The following is a 15,638-nucleotide window of genomic DNA, read 5'->3' as shown; positions in this document are numbered from 1 at the left end:
AGTGCTGCCTGCAGCAGCCCTTCCAGCCTCGCCCCAATGCTCCCTGCATAGTAACCAGGGCTCCACTCACATGTCAGCCTTCTCCTGTGGAGACCTGGGGGCACCCTTCCCACAAGCCCTTGCACAAGCCGCTCCTCTCACCTACAAAGCCTTTCCCAACCCCCACAGCAATCCTACCGGACAGGACCAGCTGGGCTCCTGCCCCTGCCTATGGCTATCCCACCACGGGGGCCCACTTATTCACCATTGCTGGCCTCAGCCTCACTCCAGACTCTGAGACCAAGCGTTCCTCAGACCAGGACCCAGGGGCGAAGGGGTGTTTGGAGCTGCGTTCTCAGCATGGAGCCAGCCTCCTGCAGCACGCCCTGAGCCCTTGTTCCAGGCTCCTCTGTGTTCTTGGTCCCAGTCCTGTGCTGGTCCTTGTTGCCCTCAGGAGGTTCTCTCAGAAGTCGACCATGTGGCTCTATCCAGCTGATCTCTGGTCTCATCAGGGACCTTGACCCCCCCAATCCTTCAAAGTTCCAAGGCTGCCTCCTCCAGGAAGTCTCCAAGACTGCACCCAATACAGCAACTGCCCCCTTCTTAGAACTACTCCAACTGCCCCCTGCCCCCCGCCCACAGCCATTCTCATTCCATCAGGAAGCATTTATTGAGCATCTACTATATACCACGTGGGCCCAGGAGAGAAAAAGGGGACTCAGCCTTGGTTCCTACCTGCCAGGTGTTTATAACTATGTGGGAAAGGATATATAGCCATTACAACTATGTGGGAAAGAATAAATAACCACATGGGGTAACAAGTTATCCCACTGTAAGCTCAGGGAAGCTTGGGGTTGTGAGTGCCCAGGAAAAAGGAGAAGCTGACTTGAGCTGGGTGGAGGACGCAATCTGAGAGGACTTCATAGAGGAGGTGGCATCTAATCTGAGGCTTGAAAAGGGAGTAGGTGGAGAAAAAAAGGAAAGGCATTCCAGAGAGAGGGGTCAGTGTGAACAAAGTCAGGGAGGTCAGGAAGAGTGGGTGTCCTGGAAGTGAGCACTGCCATGTCTGGGGGCAAGGGATGGACATGAGGTGGTCCAGCAGGTATGGCTGGCAATGCCATGACAAGGGTGTGGTCTTTCCTTATCCCATGGGCAAGAATAGAGGAGTCAGTGCCAGGCAGAGCATTAGGGTGCTTAGTGTGGATACCAGTACCCTTGTCCTTGTCTGCCTCTTCCCCAGCCCCTGCCCCAGCTGGGGCTCCCAAGCCCCCATCTAGGCTCTGAGAGCCAGCACAGAGAGGGCATGGACCCAGAGTGCTCAGCTTACTACTTGAGCTGCCTCAGCCCCGACATCCAGAGAGAGTAATGGCCCTGGCGCTGAAGGATGATTGCAGACTGTGCCTGAAGAGCCCCTCCCCCAAGCCGGCCAGCTGGCACAGGGGCCAGGGAGCCATCCCAAGCCGGTGTGCTGAACAGATGCCCGCTAGGTGGGAATGGGTCCTGGCAGCCCTGCTCTCGTGGCTGTCGTGCTGCCAGTGCCAGGAGAACGTGCTGTACCCACAGAACCTCCGCGAACACCAGCCCAGCCCTGCAGTGCACCCTGTCTCACAGAGCACAGCTGTCTAGACCTGGCTCCAAGGATCTCACCCTTGAGGGAAGCAGGGAGGGTACCAACTCCCGCCAAGGACCTTCTGTGGGCCAGGCCTGAGGCAGGCACCTCACGCATACTGTCTTTGTAACTTCTCCCAGCAGCTTTGCTGTGATTATGCCCAATAATAGTGATTATGTCCAATAATGATGAAGCTTCTTATCCCCCTTTGACAGGTGAGGAAACTGATGCCCAGGCTGGTTAAGGGACTGGCCCAAGGTCACACACCTAGGAAGTGGTGAAGCTGGGACTTGAACTCATGCCCATCTGACCCCATGGTCTGTTCACTGGATGATGCCGTCATCTCCCCAGGCTCTGCTCCCTCAGGAGGGCTCCTCATCAGTCTCCCATCCCTCTTCCCTCTTTCCCTCCAGTGGTCCCAATAGTTTGAGCAACACCCTAGGGTCCCTATTCTCTCCAGTCCTATCCTTTCTATGTTGCATCAACCTGTCTCTCTCCCCAGCAGGGCTGAGCGTGGGCCTGGGTACTGGGGAAAGGGTGCTAAGTAAACCCAGAAACAGAGTAGGCTCTGCCCAGAGGCCAGGAAGACACCTGCCATCTTTGTGGTGGGTGTGGGGCTGGGGGGCAGGACGGGGCTAAGAGCTAAGGAGCTAGGAGCTAAGAACCGAGGGGCTCAAAGCCCAAGATCCTCAGTATGAGAGAGGGGGCAGCAGGACCCAGGCCAAGGAAAGGCAGAGGGAGCAAATGCGGATGATCTGGGGATGCCTCATGGGGAGGGGGAGAAAGGAAGGGCAGAACTTGAATTTGCAGGGAGCATGGCCAAGGGCCTAGGGAAAGGAGGCTATGAACAGAGGCATAAACAAGAAGCCTGGGCCTTACTCCTTCCCTTGGGACCCAGCTCCCATTGCCCAGGATGGTCTCAGCTTCTCCAAAGCTCTCTCCCCACTCCACTTCCTGGGAGCATGACAAATCCAGTCTTTCCTAGCGGGTGGCAGCAGCTGCTGAGACACTGCTGGCTCCCAGGAACACCATCTGTCCCAGCTCTGTGGGGAGCCCCCGCCCCATGGGGAATGCCGTAACCATAAATAAATTAATAATGACTTTCCTGTTCCCCTCCTCTCTCCCCCTTCCCCAGCGCCCAGCTGCAGGCACACTCTCAGGGCTGGCCTCCATGTCCCAGCAGTGAGCCCACGCTGACCCCACTAGGCACCAGGCCCTGTGTGAGCGTCTTTTGCCATCTCACCCGAGGGCAGGGAGAGAGCAAGGGTTGGGCACGAGACACAGCTCCACTCTCAGCTCTGCCTCCGATTCACTCGCTGTGTGACCCCGCTGGGCTTCAGCTTCCCCAAAGTAGACGAATAACAGCCCCTGCCTCCCAGGGAGGTTGTGGGGATTAAACAGGGAAGTGTGTCTAAAGCTCCTGGCCCAGAGGAGGGGCTGATATGGCAACAGCCTTCCCTTCCTCTCAGCCAGGCCCTGGGCACAAAGGAGGCTCATCTGAGTTTTGCTGTTTGGTCCGAGTTCATACACACCCCTCCTCTGTGCCAACCTTCACCACCCCCAGCCCACCCCATTTCTGCTGCTCAAGACCCCACGGACACTGACGATTCCTATGAGGCCCCCCAAAGGCATGGTCAGGGGCTGGGATGGCACCCCTCATCTCAAAGGAAAGGCACTCGCTGAGCCCTCACCAGGTACCATTTGGAGGGCGGTGGGAGACCCAGGAATGAAAAAGGCACATCCCAGGCAGGGCTCAAGATGCTCACAGTTCAGAGGGGAAGACACACAGAGTCACATAATGGAGAAAACAGGGTGCTAAAGGCACAGACAGCAGAATGCCCCAGCGGCTGATGGCCGGGGCAGGAGAGCTCAGAGGAGGGAGCGTGAGAGGCAGGGAGGGCTTCCTGGAGGAGGGGAGGCTAGAGCTGAGCCCAGAAGGATTTGGGAAGCTGAGGGGGGAAGAGGCCAGCAGGAGCAGTTCTAGGGAGGCAGGAGTGGATGAACGGGGCACTGCAACCTGCCTGGGCTGCAGAGGGAGCAGGGGGAGGGGGAGCATGAAGAATTTTTAAGCCGAAAAGTGACAAGTTCAGGTTTGTGTGTTAGAAAGATCCTTCTGGCAGCCACATGGAGAATGGGGGCAACTGAAAGCAGACAGCCAGTGACTGTCCAGGGGAAGGATGACCAGTCCCGGACTGGGGCAGGCAGAGGGAGAGCAGGAGAGGAGTTCAGGAAATACTTAGGGCAGAGAATCAATAGGGGATTGTTGGGTGAGGGTGGGGAGGACAAGGGAGGAGTCATGACACCCAGGTGACTTGGGAGGAGGACGAATCCTCAGGGGGAGGGAACTCTCGGGTGGGAGAGGTGGTCTTGGTGTGGGGTGACCCTAGGCTGGAGGGGGTGGGGCTGGGATTCGGCTCCAGCCTCCCAGTCCTCCCAGGGGTGGGGGCAATGCTCAGACTGACCCCCAGCTTGCGCCCCCCACCTCCCCAAGCCCACCCACTCCTCCCTCCGCTGAGCTCTCACCTGCAGTGTGCCGTCTCTACTCCCTGGGGGCACTGGCTCCTGTGCAAGGAGGTCCCGGCTGGCTGCAGAGACAAGAAGGCCAGGGGCTGAGGCCTGCCAGGCCTTCTCCCCTTCTCCCCAGGCTGCCCCTCCCCCAGCCCCTAGCAGACCTGGGGCCTCCTGTGTCCCACAGGTGGCCTCCTCCAGGGAGCCTTGCCTGATGGCACCCTGCTTCCCATGGCCTCTGGCTCTGGTGTATTCTCAGTCCCTCAACTCTGAGAACAGAGCTAAACTCTTTCCTTAAGCCCAGGGCTCCTCAGGAGTGGAAAACCGCGTTTTTACTCCTTCTGTGGTCCCCTCCACTTCTGCTTCTCTCCCTTCACTTCCCCTCTCTAAGCCTCAGCTTCCCATCTATAAAATGGGATTTGTAGTGCCCAGCTCACACAGTCACTGGGCTGGGCTCCCAGCTGGGGTTGCTGTGAATCCTAAGTGAATGGGACCATACGTGGGAGTCCTCAACCTAGTCTGGGCTCCAATCGGACACCCAACCTGCATCCTATAAGCACTATTCCATGGCTTCTCAAGGGCTGGTACACACAGAAGCCACTGCCTCAGGAGCTCCTCATTCTCAGGAGCCCACCACCTGGGTGGCATCCAGAACCCCAGCCGCTCTGGGAGGCACCGCCCAGGGGCTGGCTGTCCCTCCCCACCCCCATCCACAAGCATACCCAGGCATCAGACAGGCACAGGCGGCGGGATATTCTGAGCCTGGCTTCATTCCCGTCAGCTGCTGGCCGCTATGCCAGCCTGGTGCGGGCGTGGGGGCTGATTTGATTTGGCAGCTTCGGAAGCGTGTGGTGGGGATGGGGAGGGGGAGCGGGGATGAGACACCCATCCCTGCTAGGAAATAGCCTCAGGCGCTCAGCGAGCTGGGGCAAGGGCACAAGCCAGCATGGGGCAGCGGTTCTGGGTTCCCTGCCTGGTGCCCCTGTCTTCTCACTCAGGCTCTGGACACCTGCCCGTGACTGCTGGAATCTATGGTTTTCCTTAGTGGTGACCATAGGGGTGACAGTAGCTGCACCTAGCGTGTGGATGCTTGTGGCAAGGTGTCTGGTTGTCCCACGTGTCCCTGTGTCCTGTGGGCTTCTCTCTACTCAGCAGTGCCTTCAGCTGGGCCTGAGCGTCGCCCAGGATGCATGGGTCTGGGGGGGATGGGGGACGATGGTCTACACGGGACCATCTCCCAGGGCAACTGTGCCTCCATGGCTGGGCCTTGATGGGGGACTATCTGCAGCCCAGGGCATGGCAAGGTCGCGCATGCGCCTGAGTCTACTGCAGGGCCTCAGTGTGCACTGGCTCGCCCAGTTCCTTCCCTCTGTGCGATGACCCCACTAACCCAGCCATGTCCGGCAGAGGAAATGACTCGGACCAAGATAAGTGCCTGACCTCAGGGCCCATCCCTTTTGTCTGAAAGCCTAAGCCTTTTTTACTTAACCCTGGCCTCCAATGGTCCACCCACCACCACCAAATTGCCCCAGGACAGCCCCTTCCCCTGCCCCTGAGAAGCAGTGCTAGTTTCACTTGATTCTCACTGCCCCCCAGGCTCTCCACCACTCCCTGAAGAGGCTCCTGCCCCACGCCCTCTGGGTCCCCATCACCCACTTCAAGAACAGGGAAGGTGGACAGGATGAGTGGGGTCTTGGCTAGGCATTCACAGCACCTCCATAATCCCGCCCCAGCCTCAGCGTTTACCACCCGCCTGCCTACCCCATACTCAGAGCAGCTCACCCCTCCCAGAGGCCCCAGGAATCTACACCACTCTGTCAATACGCTGCTGGTACCATGGGGACCTGGACTCCACAGCTTCCAATTAGAGAGCTGCTGCTGGAGGTCAGGGGCTCTGATGCTCTGACCTCTGCACTGAAAGGGCAGGGGGCGGCGTGTCAGACCAGGACCCTAGTCCTAAGAGGTCCACAGGCCAGGACTGTGCCCCAGACACCAGCCAGGAGGTCAGGGTAGGGTGGAGCCTACTTTGGGAAAGACGCAATGTCTCATCTGTCACCGCCTCCCCATTGTCCCACTGTCCTCTGGGGACCTCAGGACTCTCCCCACCCAGCCACAGGAAGCTAAGCCCCTCCTGAGACAGAAGGAGGGAACACTGAAGGAGGGGCTCCAGGACCAGAGAGAGACTCAGCCGTGCCCTTGGGATCACAGAGGAGGAATCTAGGCTCAACAGGGCTCAGTTGTCACAAAGGGGCTGGTGGGATAGAGACTCTGCAGAGAGGTCCTGGGGGGCTTCCTGGAGGAGGTGTGTGGTACCTCACAGGAAGAGAACACTAGGTTCCAGGACAGCTTCCTAACTACGTGGTATAGGTTTGTACCTGGGACCTGTATGTAGTTGCAAGTGTCTTTGTGTCCATGTGTGCATGGGTGTGCATCCCAGTCATGGAGTCCCCAGCTCTGGTCTGTGTCCCAAGGGCAGGGTCTGCCTGAGGTAGGGGTCAGCCAGGCAGCAGAGAAGAAGACAAAGAAAAAGAAGGGAGAACAGCTCAGGGCTGAGGAGAGAAGCCTGTCGGGTTGGTCATGACACAGTCAGTCCTCAAACCCTAGATGCCTGATGCCAAGACAGGGTGCTTCCGTGACCCGGGCTCTGCCACAGCCTACTGTGCAACTTTGGACAGGACCTTCCCCTCTCTGAGCTACTGTCCTCATCTGAAGAATAAAAGGAATGGACTTGATGACCTCCTAGGGCCCTTACAAGTCTAACAATCTTTTGGAGAGACTGACACACAAAGACAGCCAGAGATGGAACCTTATAGAGATGGGGAGAGAGCCCAAAAGGAAGAAGAGACGAGAGCGAGGGGTGGGATGGCAGGAGGACGAGAGAGGAGAACCCCAGGGAGGCCCATCGTGGGTCAGGGAGCTGGGGAGGGGTTCCCTGCTGGGGACCCTGTCCTCAGGGCCAAGACAGGACGTGGTAGACAATGCAGCCTTGCGCATGACAGGGAGCAGTTGTCACCACCCCACCTGTCTCCTGGTCTGTGGGAGGAGAAAGATGGTGGGTAACAGACAAATGTTCTGCCCCCCTGACCTGAGTCCTGCCTCCACTCTAGCTCTCCAGGTGTTCCAGGGGAAAGGGAGGAGCTGCAGGCAAAGGGGAGCTCCCAGGACTGGGAATCAGGAATTCAGGCCCTGCTGTGCTGTGGGATCGGGGCCAACTCCCAGCCTCCATCACTTGATCTGTGAACCCAACAGGCTGGGTCTTGCACAGCAGTACTGGGTTCTGAGGGACCCAGCCAGGGCGGGCTCTCTAGAGGGCTGAGATCCTTCTCTCCTGCCTGGAGGTTCTTTCCCCACCTCTGATGTGGGTGCTGAGACTGTGCACAATCCAAGAGGCAGCAAGCCGCTGGACAAAGGAGCTGGCCTTGTGCTGGGCGGGAGGCCTGTGCTACAAGGGAGCCCCCATCGGTCATCAGCCCTCCAGGCCCCCTGGCCTGGGACCTCCCTTCCGTAAGCCCTTCTCACAGCCACCCCCAGGGCACAAGCAGGGTCCTCCCTCCTTGGCCTGCGCTCAAGGGGTGCCGATGGGCCCCTAGCCGATGTCCACACTGCCCCTCTGGCTGCCTGGCCTCTGCCCTAGGCGGAGGCCCTTTGTACTTGGGCCCTCACAGGCAGGGCTTCGTGCATTCCCGTGTCTGTGTCCAGGAAGTGTTCATGTCCTGTTTTCCCCCTCAGGCCGAGGCTGCCAGGGAAGGAGAGGGTGGGGGTAAGCAGGCCTCTCCTTCCTCCACTGTGGTCATTTCTCCCAGAGGCTTTAGGGGCTGGAAGGAAAGGGTACTCCTCTCTCTGCCATAGTCCGAAATGACTGAAGATTGGAGGCAGAGGGATGAAGGAAATGACCCCTTACCCTGAAAGCTTAGGGAGTGGTGGATCTTGCACACGCACGCACACCAGTTCTGCTGTGGCAGGAGAAACTATCCGTGCAACCCAGGTTGAGACGGTCTCCTTCCCCACTGACACCAAGCCAGCCCCTCCTCCCCTCCCTCCCTGGGGGTGGGGGCCACCCCGCCGCCCCCAAGCTGTCTCCATTGCTTTTTGCTATGTTTTTAATAACTGAACATCGACATTAACAAGGCAGGTGGTTGCAGCTCTTCCCAGCAACCCCATTTAGAATCATTGAATCATCAAATCATCAAATCCTAGAATCCTGGAATCACAGAACGTCTGCTTCTTCGGCTCCTAGAGTCTCAGCAACTTAAAGTCACAGAATGTCGGAATCACCCAACCACGCATCCACACAGCCCTGGCCGGGAGCTGAGAGTCATGGAAGGCTGGAACCCCACAAACTGACAATGCCAGATTCTCCAGAGAGCTCATCCACCGCAACTTCCTCCTTTTACACGTGAGAAAATGCAGCCCAGAAAGTGGCCTTATGCAAGATCACTGGACAGTAGGAGCCAAGCAATGCCCAGCTCCGAGATTGCAAGATGGGACCTCAGTAACCCAGTCTTCTGGAAATGGCGCAACTTTTACTTTCGGGAATACAGATATTCAAGCTGGAGTGATGCTGCTCTTTTAGCTTTGCTCATTTCTCCTCCCTCCCAACCTCACCCCCACTGGGCCCTGCAGCTGGCACTTCATCTCTCCACCCCTCTTACCCTTGGTTCCTGCAACTCCCTCACCTTTCCCCCTCCCTGGGTCTGTACTCAGGCCCCTCAAATAAAGACAACAATAGATGCGTGAAGTTCGAGGGGTCAAGTCCCTCAGGGTGGAGGACAAGAAAAGCAAAATGCCTGCCCCCTGAAGCTACCAGCCAGAGAGCAGGCTCCCCAGAGGAGGTGCCCTGAACAAGAGACCAGAACGTCCTGGACCCCCTGGGGGTCCAGCCGCACCAGAGGCAGCAGCTTCAAGGAAGCTGGAATCAAAGAGGAGGGAAGCAGTGAAGGCTTACCGCTGATATTAAACCATCACGGATGTGTGTTTAGCGTTTTCATAAATTTACATTTTAACTCGTCTTGGAATGTACTCATACATTTTTGAATTTGAATTTTATTAAATATTATATTTTACAGATTGTTTTAATTTTTGAATTCTGAACGCTCTTCTCCCAGGGCAGATCCTGCATCCCCACGCTACAGACAAGGACGCAGCAGCCCCCAGTGGGATCCAGGTCCCCTGGTTTCTGTTTAGCCTCAAAGCTCCTGACCTGGGACGCCATTCTGAGACCTTCTGCTCCTTAGAGGGCCCTGACCCAGGCCCAGGCATGTGCCCTCAAACCCTGTCTTCCCTCATGTGGCCACCCAGACCCCGGGGTGGCGCTCTCTCTCCCTTCACCTCTACAGCTGACCGGCTCCCTCCTCTACCTCTGCCCCCTCTGTCCCCTCCCCTCCAACTTTGGCTTTTCCCTGTTCAGCCTCATCATCCCATGTCTGAACCACACTGCCTCAGCCTCCTGCCTCACTCCTTCTATGTGCTCCCCACCCCATGGCCCAGGGAGCTTCATAACACGCAGGTCTGAACAGTCCCTGACCTGCTTTCATCTCTTCCCCTAGTGCCCAGTTCCCTCTGGAGAAAGTCCAAATTCCTTGACATGGCACAAAAGTCCTGCACAATTTGGCCCCTGCCAGCCTCACTAGCTTTGTCTCCTATGCTACACACACACACAGACACACAGACACACACACACACCAATTCCATCACTCAGCCGCCCTGGCTGTCCAGCATCCAGCTCCATGGAATGCTTCCCTCCCTCTGTCTGTCACCAGCAAGCCTTCACATTCGCCATTCTCTCCTTCTCTCTGTCCAGAACTTTCTCCTGGCTCATTCCTCAGCTCTCACTTTAAATGTTTCCTCCTGGAAGCTTCCCAACTTGCCCTCCCTCCCACTCTGGGCTGAATTCGGGCCCCTGCTCGGTCCCACCATGGCCCCCAAGTTTCTCCCCATCGCTGCCTTCCCCCCACACAATCTACCAGCATCAATCTTTGTCTGTGCCCCTCCGCCACCCTATCACCTATCCACCCTTGGCCCTGGTACCTGGGTCTGTCTACCTGCCAAGAGGCAGACGCCTTGTTGCTCAGACTTGGCAGAATGTGTGGCCGAAATTTAAGGCCCCCACCATGCTCTCTCTACCTACCCTCTCTGCTGAGCACAGAGTAGGTGCTCACTAACTGTCTACCTATTAAGGCCTGGCAGTACACAGTGTGTGGCACGGACAGGGAGGGCTGGGGTGCTCAGAGGAAGTGAGAGTCCCTGGGCTGGGCTGGGGACTTCCTGGAGGAAGCATTTGGGATGATCCTCCACATGTCAGTCCTAACACAGCAATGGAGGACAGGCCACAGGAAGTCCCCAGCCAGCCTTAGGGCCATCAGGGCAAACCATCAGAGTGGGACCAGAGTCTGCAATGAGGGAGATTCAGTGACCAGAGCCCAGGACAGGGCCACTGGAGGGGCTGGTGGTGCATTCGGGGAAGACTTCCTGGAGGAGGGGCTACTTCTGGCTGGTTTGGGGCAGGGGAGAAGGTGGAGATGAAGCAGGTTGGAGACAGAGATGTGAAAGAGAAAGCTCTGTTCCTTCTTGTCCTTTACCCCTTAAAGGAAAGGGAGGTGGGATTCGGATGGGCAAGAGGAAAGAAAGAAGGCCAAGGCGGCATGGAGATAACATCAGTGCTGACACCATGGCCAGGGTGGGTATGGGTGGCTGGGGCTGGCAGGGAGCAGGTTCCCAGCTGTGGTTGGGAAACGTTTCCTGTCTCCTTGCCAGGGGTGTCATTAATAATCATTTACCCGCCACAGGCAGCACAGAGGCTAGCCAGGGAGCAGCATGGAGCTGGGGCCGGAGCCCAGCCTGGCAGCCAGGAGAGCTGTATTCTAGGACCAGTCCTGCCACCTTGCTGTGAAACCTGGACAAGTCACCTGGCCTCTCTTGGTCTCTGGTAACGCTGGTCAAAGGAGGGTCTTAAGAGGAGGCTCCCTAAAGATCTCCCTGCTCTGGGCCTCAGTTTCCCTAGATGGCAGCAGGGCTGCCACCCCTACAGGGGGATAGGGACCTCTGATGATCAATATGAGCATCTATGTTGAGCCCAGCTCAGGACACATGGGATGGGCAGACCCAGCCCAGCCTCTCAAGAGCTCGAATTCTGGCAGGAGCCAGACCCCAACACCATGGGATGCATGCCTGGAGCATATCATGTGCATGTCAGGCTGCGGGAAACAGAAGGGAGGGCCGTCTGCCCAAGGCCTGAGGGGCTGACAGTGTGGCTGGGCCACGAAGATGGGGTTTCTTAGACACAGAAAATGGGAGCCCCATGAGGCTTATTTAGTCACTGCTATGACTGCAGCACTTAACACTGTGCCTGCCTGGTGCATAGCAGGTGCTCAATAAATGCTTTCAGACAACAGAATGAGCTCCTGTTAAAGGAGACATTTGTGAAAGGAGCTTGGAATTTGGAAAGAGCTGCCTAAACGGTGATGATGAAGATGATGACAATGATGATTCTGCCCAAAGACAACAGGATGGGAAAAGGTTGGACATGAAAGCTTGAGAAGGTAGGAGGCCCAGGGATGGCCATCCAAAACCAGACAGTATTGCTTGGGAATGATCAACAGCCTTCAAGATTCCTTCTTCCAGTTGGGCTAGAATTTTCCTCAGCCTCAGGCCACATTTCTCTGCCCATCCAACACCCCCTTCAAGGCTCAGCTCAAGCCCACTCACTTCAGAGAACCTTCTGGAATGTGGTGCTGAGGCATTGGCCCCGAGCCCCTTCCCCTGACTGACTGTGATGGTTTCTGTGCCTTCCAACCACAGGGAGTCCTGGCCTTTCATGTTCTCGAGTCCTTGTTGGCAGGCTGTCCACTAAGGTCTCCCCATAGCTTTCTCTGGAGGGTATGACCTGGATCCTCCTACTGGGTCGATCAGACTAGAGGGTCCCCAAAGGTGTGATCTGGCTTCATTTTTCAGAAAAAGGTCTCTGTGAGGAAAGGAACTATCCCCCCATCAGATATGGGGTCAACACAAGTGGAGATAGATTGAGGTCTTCCTGGTTGCCTCCCAGCCCAGTGACCCTCTCTGGGCGCCACACAGAGAAGGGAAGAGGACCGGGCAGCATGCAGAAGGGGGCACTTGGCTTCTCAGCACCCCGGAGATGACATGAGAAGGAAGGGCACTGGGCCATACTTGGGACTAAGACATCATGGTTGGCAAACTTGCCTAACTCCCAGCCCAGCCCCAGCTGCTCTTGCGCCGAGGAGGCGCCACCGGGGATACCACCCAGGCCTCAGCGCCTGCGCCTGGACCCCCACCCTCTGCGGAGAACCATGAGGTGGTAGTAAACACAGTGAGCCCGAGACACGTGCATCCTCTCCCCGCCCCTTCCAATCCCGGCCCAAAACATGAGACAGGCTAAGAGGAAAAGAACAAAGGTTCCAGGACCTCCACGTCGCCCGCCGCCCGCCTGTCCAGCGCCTGTTCAGCCGGAAACCCAAGACAAAGGCCTTGGTGAAAGCGAGGAGGATGAAGGGCAAAGGGTAGAGGCAGCCTGGCTTGGGCATCTCAGGGGACCTAACTGGGAGGGAAGCGAGAACAGGATGGCAGCCAAGCTTTCCCTGCACACACACGTCACTCCACAAACATTTATGGGACACCTGCTGTATTCTACACACCCGAACATCACATACCTCATTCCTCACCCCACACACCTTATACACCCACTCCCTCACCCCCTGCAGCACCTTCCACAGCCCTCCACCCCCCCTCTCCCCACACATACCCTAGCTAACTGGATACCCTTCACATGTAAACAGCTCACAGGGAGAGAAGATCACATAATCCACGTGTCACACCGAAAAGCCAGCCAGCTCATACACCCACACTTCATGCCACACTCACACTCAACCTCCCACACGCACCTCACACACCCGACACTCACCTCTCCAAGCACAGACACACAGTTCCAATTAAATTCAATACACACACATCACCTAGGCATAGAGACACACCCTGCATAGATAATGTGCACACCTAATGTCACACCAAAATGTCAAATGTTTGTGGGCACACACAGCTCCTTAGCACAGACAGTCCTGCCTGCACACTGCCTCCTCCCCACATGCACTTGGGCATGCACACACACACACACACACGTAGTCAACAAGTTCTTGCCTTGGCCCCCTGGACCCTGGCTGCTGCACACTTCCTACCCAGAGCTGTACAAACAGTCATCACACAGACACATGACACTCAAACACCAACACACACGTCCCAATATATTTCCCGAGCAACTCCAGGATGTAACTCGGTGACTCGAAGCCAGTCACCTAGGCTGCAAACGCACTCAGACACAGCTCTCCCACCCCAACTCCCCTCTACCAAGACATCCAATGAAACCTTTCATCAGACCCCTCCAGTGGCTCTTCCTGGTTACGCACAACAGTCCATAACACACACAAATACACACACAATCCCCCATATAAGCTGCCCCTACAACTACTCCACCCCACGATGACACATAACCACGTACACGTTAAGTTCTCCTCACACACAACAGTCATACATACATCTACCACTCCACACTCACAACTCGGCCTCCCTAGCTGCACATGCCATGCAACGCCATTACACTCACAGTCCTCACACTCATCATAAGCCCCCCCAGATTCCCCCAAATAACCCCACTGCTGATGACACACACAATACTACATGACACAACACACATGATCACACACAAGGCACACCCAACACACACAACCCAGCTCATCCTACTCAAACACATACCACCCAGACTCGCCCAGCCCTGGACACCTCCCACCACAGGTGACTGACACCAGGTTGCAGGCTATTCCTCCCCTCCCTCATCCCAAGCCCCCGGCTTCCCAAGTCCAGTTCAGCAGGGATGAGGGGGTTTATAAGTTATGAACCCCAGTGCCTCACTGCACAATCCCCACCCACCTTAAATCCCTCGGTACCGCCCAAGGGCTGCTTGCTCCATGTTTAGCCCCTTCCACCAGCACCCACACCATGCCATGCCTGACAACAGGGGAGGGGTAGAGGTCCTGGGGACACCAGCGTGGCATTCTGAGCCTGTCCCCTCACCACCCCAAAGTAGAGGCTGATATAAGGGGAAGGATGACCACAGGGAAAGGCCCTAGAACAAAGACAGAAACCTAGAGAAATTGGGGGAGTGATGGGCAGACTGAGAGAGGCGGGCACGTGGGCAAAAGAGACCAAACAAGAAAGAAATAGAGGAGCAGAGGGAGAAGATGCCCAGAAAGACTCAGAGAAGCCGGAGGAGAAACTGGGGCCACCATACCCAGAGAGAAACAAGAGGAGAGGGTGAGACAAGCCGGAAAAGACTAGGATCTTCTATACAGGAGGGAGGAGGGAAAGCAGGAAGAGGGTGGGAGGGGGATCCTGCAGAGAAGGAGAGACAAACTGTAATGGAAAGAGGCATTTGGACCCTGGGTGGGGTCTGGTGTGAGGACTGAAGTCCAGGTGTTTGAGTGGGAATCTGGGTGAGGGCACAGATGAGGCCTGTGGAGTAGGGGTTCAGGGGCTTGAGATGAGGCCCCAGCTCTGAGGTGGGGTCCTGGTTGAGAGTCGGGGGTTCAGGTGTTCTGGGTGTGCCTGGAGTCTGATAAATATATTGGGGGTCCAGGGGTATGGGCAGGGGTCCTCTACTAATCCGGGAGGCAGGGGGTTCCAGGCTCAAACAGAACTCTTGGGTGTGGACAGGGGTCCCATTGTGGATTGGGAGTTCAGTGCTTGGGGGTGGAGTCCCAGATCTGAAGAGGGTTCAGAGTCTGGCGTGAGGTTTTGAACTGTGAGCTGAGGACTCAATGTCTCTGGGTATGGGCTGCAGTCCCAGCACAGAAGTGGGATTTTCAGCTAGGGGAGGGGTCCCCACCCTAGGAGGGTTCAGGGACGGGGTAGACCATGGGACCGGCGACAGCACGCTCCGCGGAGGACCCGGCTGGGCGCTCACCCAACACCCCGTTCCCCTCGTGCCCAGAGCCGGGGGTGGGGTGGGGGGAGGGCCCTACCTGCAGGCTGTCGGCGCATGGCTGCGGCGGCGGCGGCTCGTCCGGCTTGAGGAAGACCTGCTGGCCCCGCCTGAGGAATTGGACAACAGCGATGAGGATGTGGTGCAGCACCAGGACCATGCTCACAGCCGCCCGCCCGCCCGCCGGCCTGGCCGCTGCGCTTGGCCAGGGCGTCCGCGACAGCTTCGCCTGGTCCGCGCGAGTGTCCGCCCTGGCCCCGCCCCGAACCGCCCACTTCCCGCCCCCCGACCGCCCCGGCCCCGCCCACCTTCCGCAACCGTGGACAGCACCTCTTAGCTCGTCCAATCTTCCCACCCCCACCAGAGCCCCCCACCAGCTCTCACTTCGCTTATCTCTCCGCTCTCAAGATTCTTCCAGCTTGTGCGCTATTAGGATCCCCCGCCTGATAGCCGGCTCTCAGCCTTCGCTCCCTTCTCTTGCCCCTTCGCCGCTCCTTTCACTACCTCTCAGGAGTCGCCTCTCTGAGCCTCTCTCCTGATCACATCTTCTCCCTC

General features: G+C 57.3%; 1 protein-coding gene across 1 annotated transcript in view; it reads right to left on the bottom strand.

Annotated features, from left to right (window-relative positions):
* PDE2A (phosphodiesterase 2A) overlaps window positions 1–15,182 on the bottom strand; it is a 63,814-nt gene extending 48,632 nt beyond the window's left edge. Inside the window, exons 1-2 of the mRNA XM_068555774.1 lie at window positions 15,124–15,182; window positions 4,112–4,173 (exon numbers count right to left, since the gene is read on the bottom strand). Of these exons, the coding sequence (XP_068411875.1) occupies window positions 4,112–4,173; window positions 15,124–15,142 (81 nt within the window). The 5' untranslated portion in view covers window positions 15,143–15,182. The remainder of the gene's footprint in view (window positions 1–4,111; window positions 4,174–15,123) is intronic.
* Between the last annotated feature and the right edge of the window lie 456 nt (window positions 15,183–15,638).

Source organism: Eschrichtius robustus, chromosome 11, assembly GCF_028021215.1.
Source record: "Eschrichtius robustus isolate mEscRob2 chromosome 11, mEscRob2.pri, whole genome shotgun sequence".
Classification (NCBI taxonomy): Eukaryota; Metazoa; Chordata; class Mammalia; order Artiodactyla; family Eschrichtiidae; genus Eschrichtius; species Eschrichtius robustus.
The sequence above is the reverse complement of the archived record's forward strand: the minus strand, read 5'-3'. Positions and strand labels throughout refer to the sequence as shown.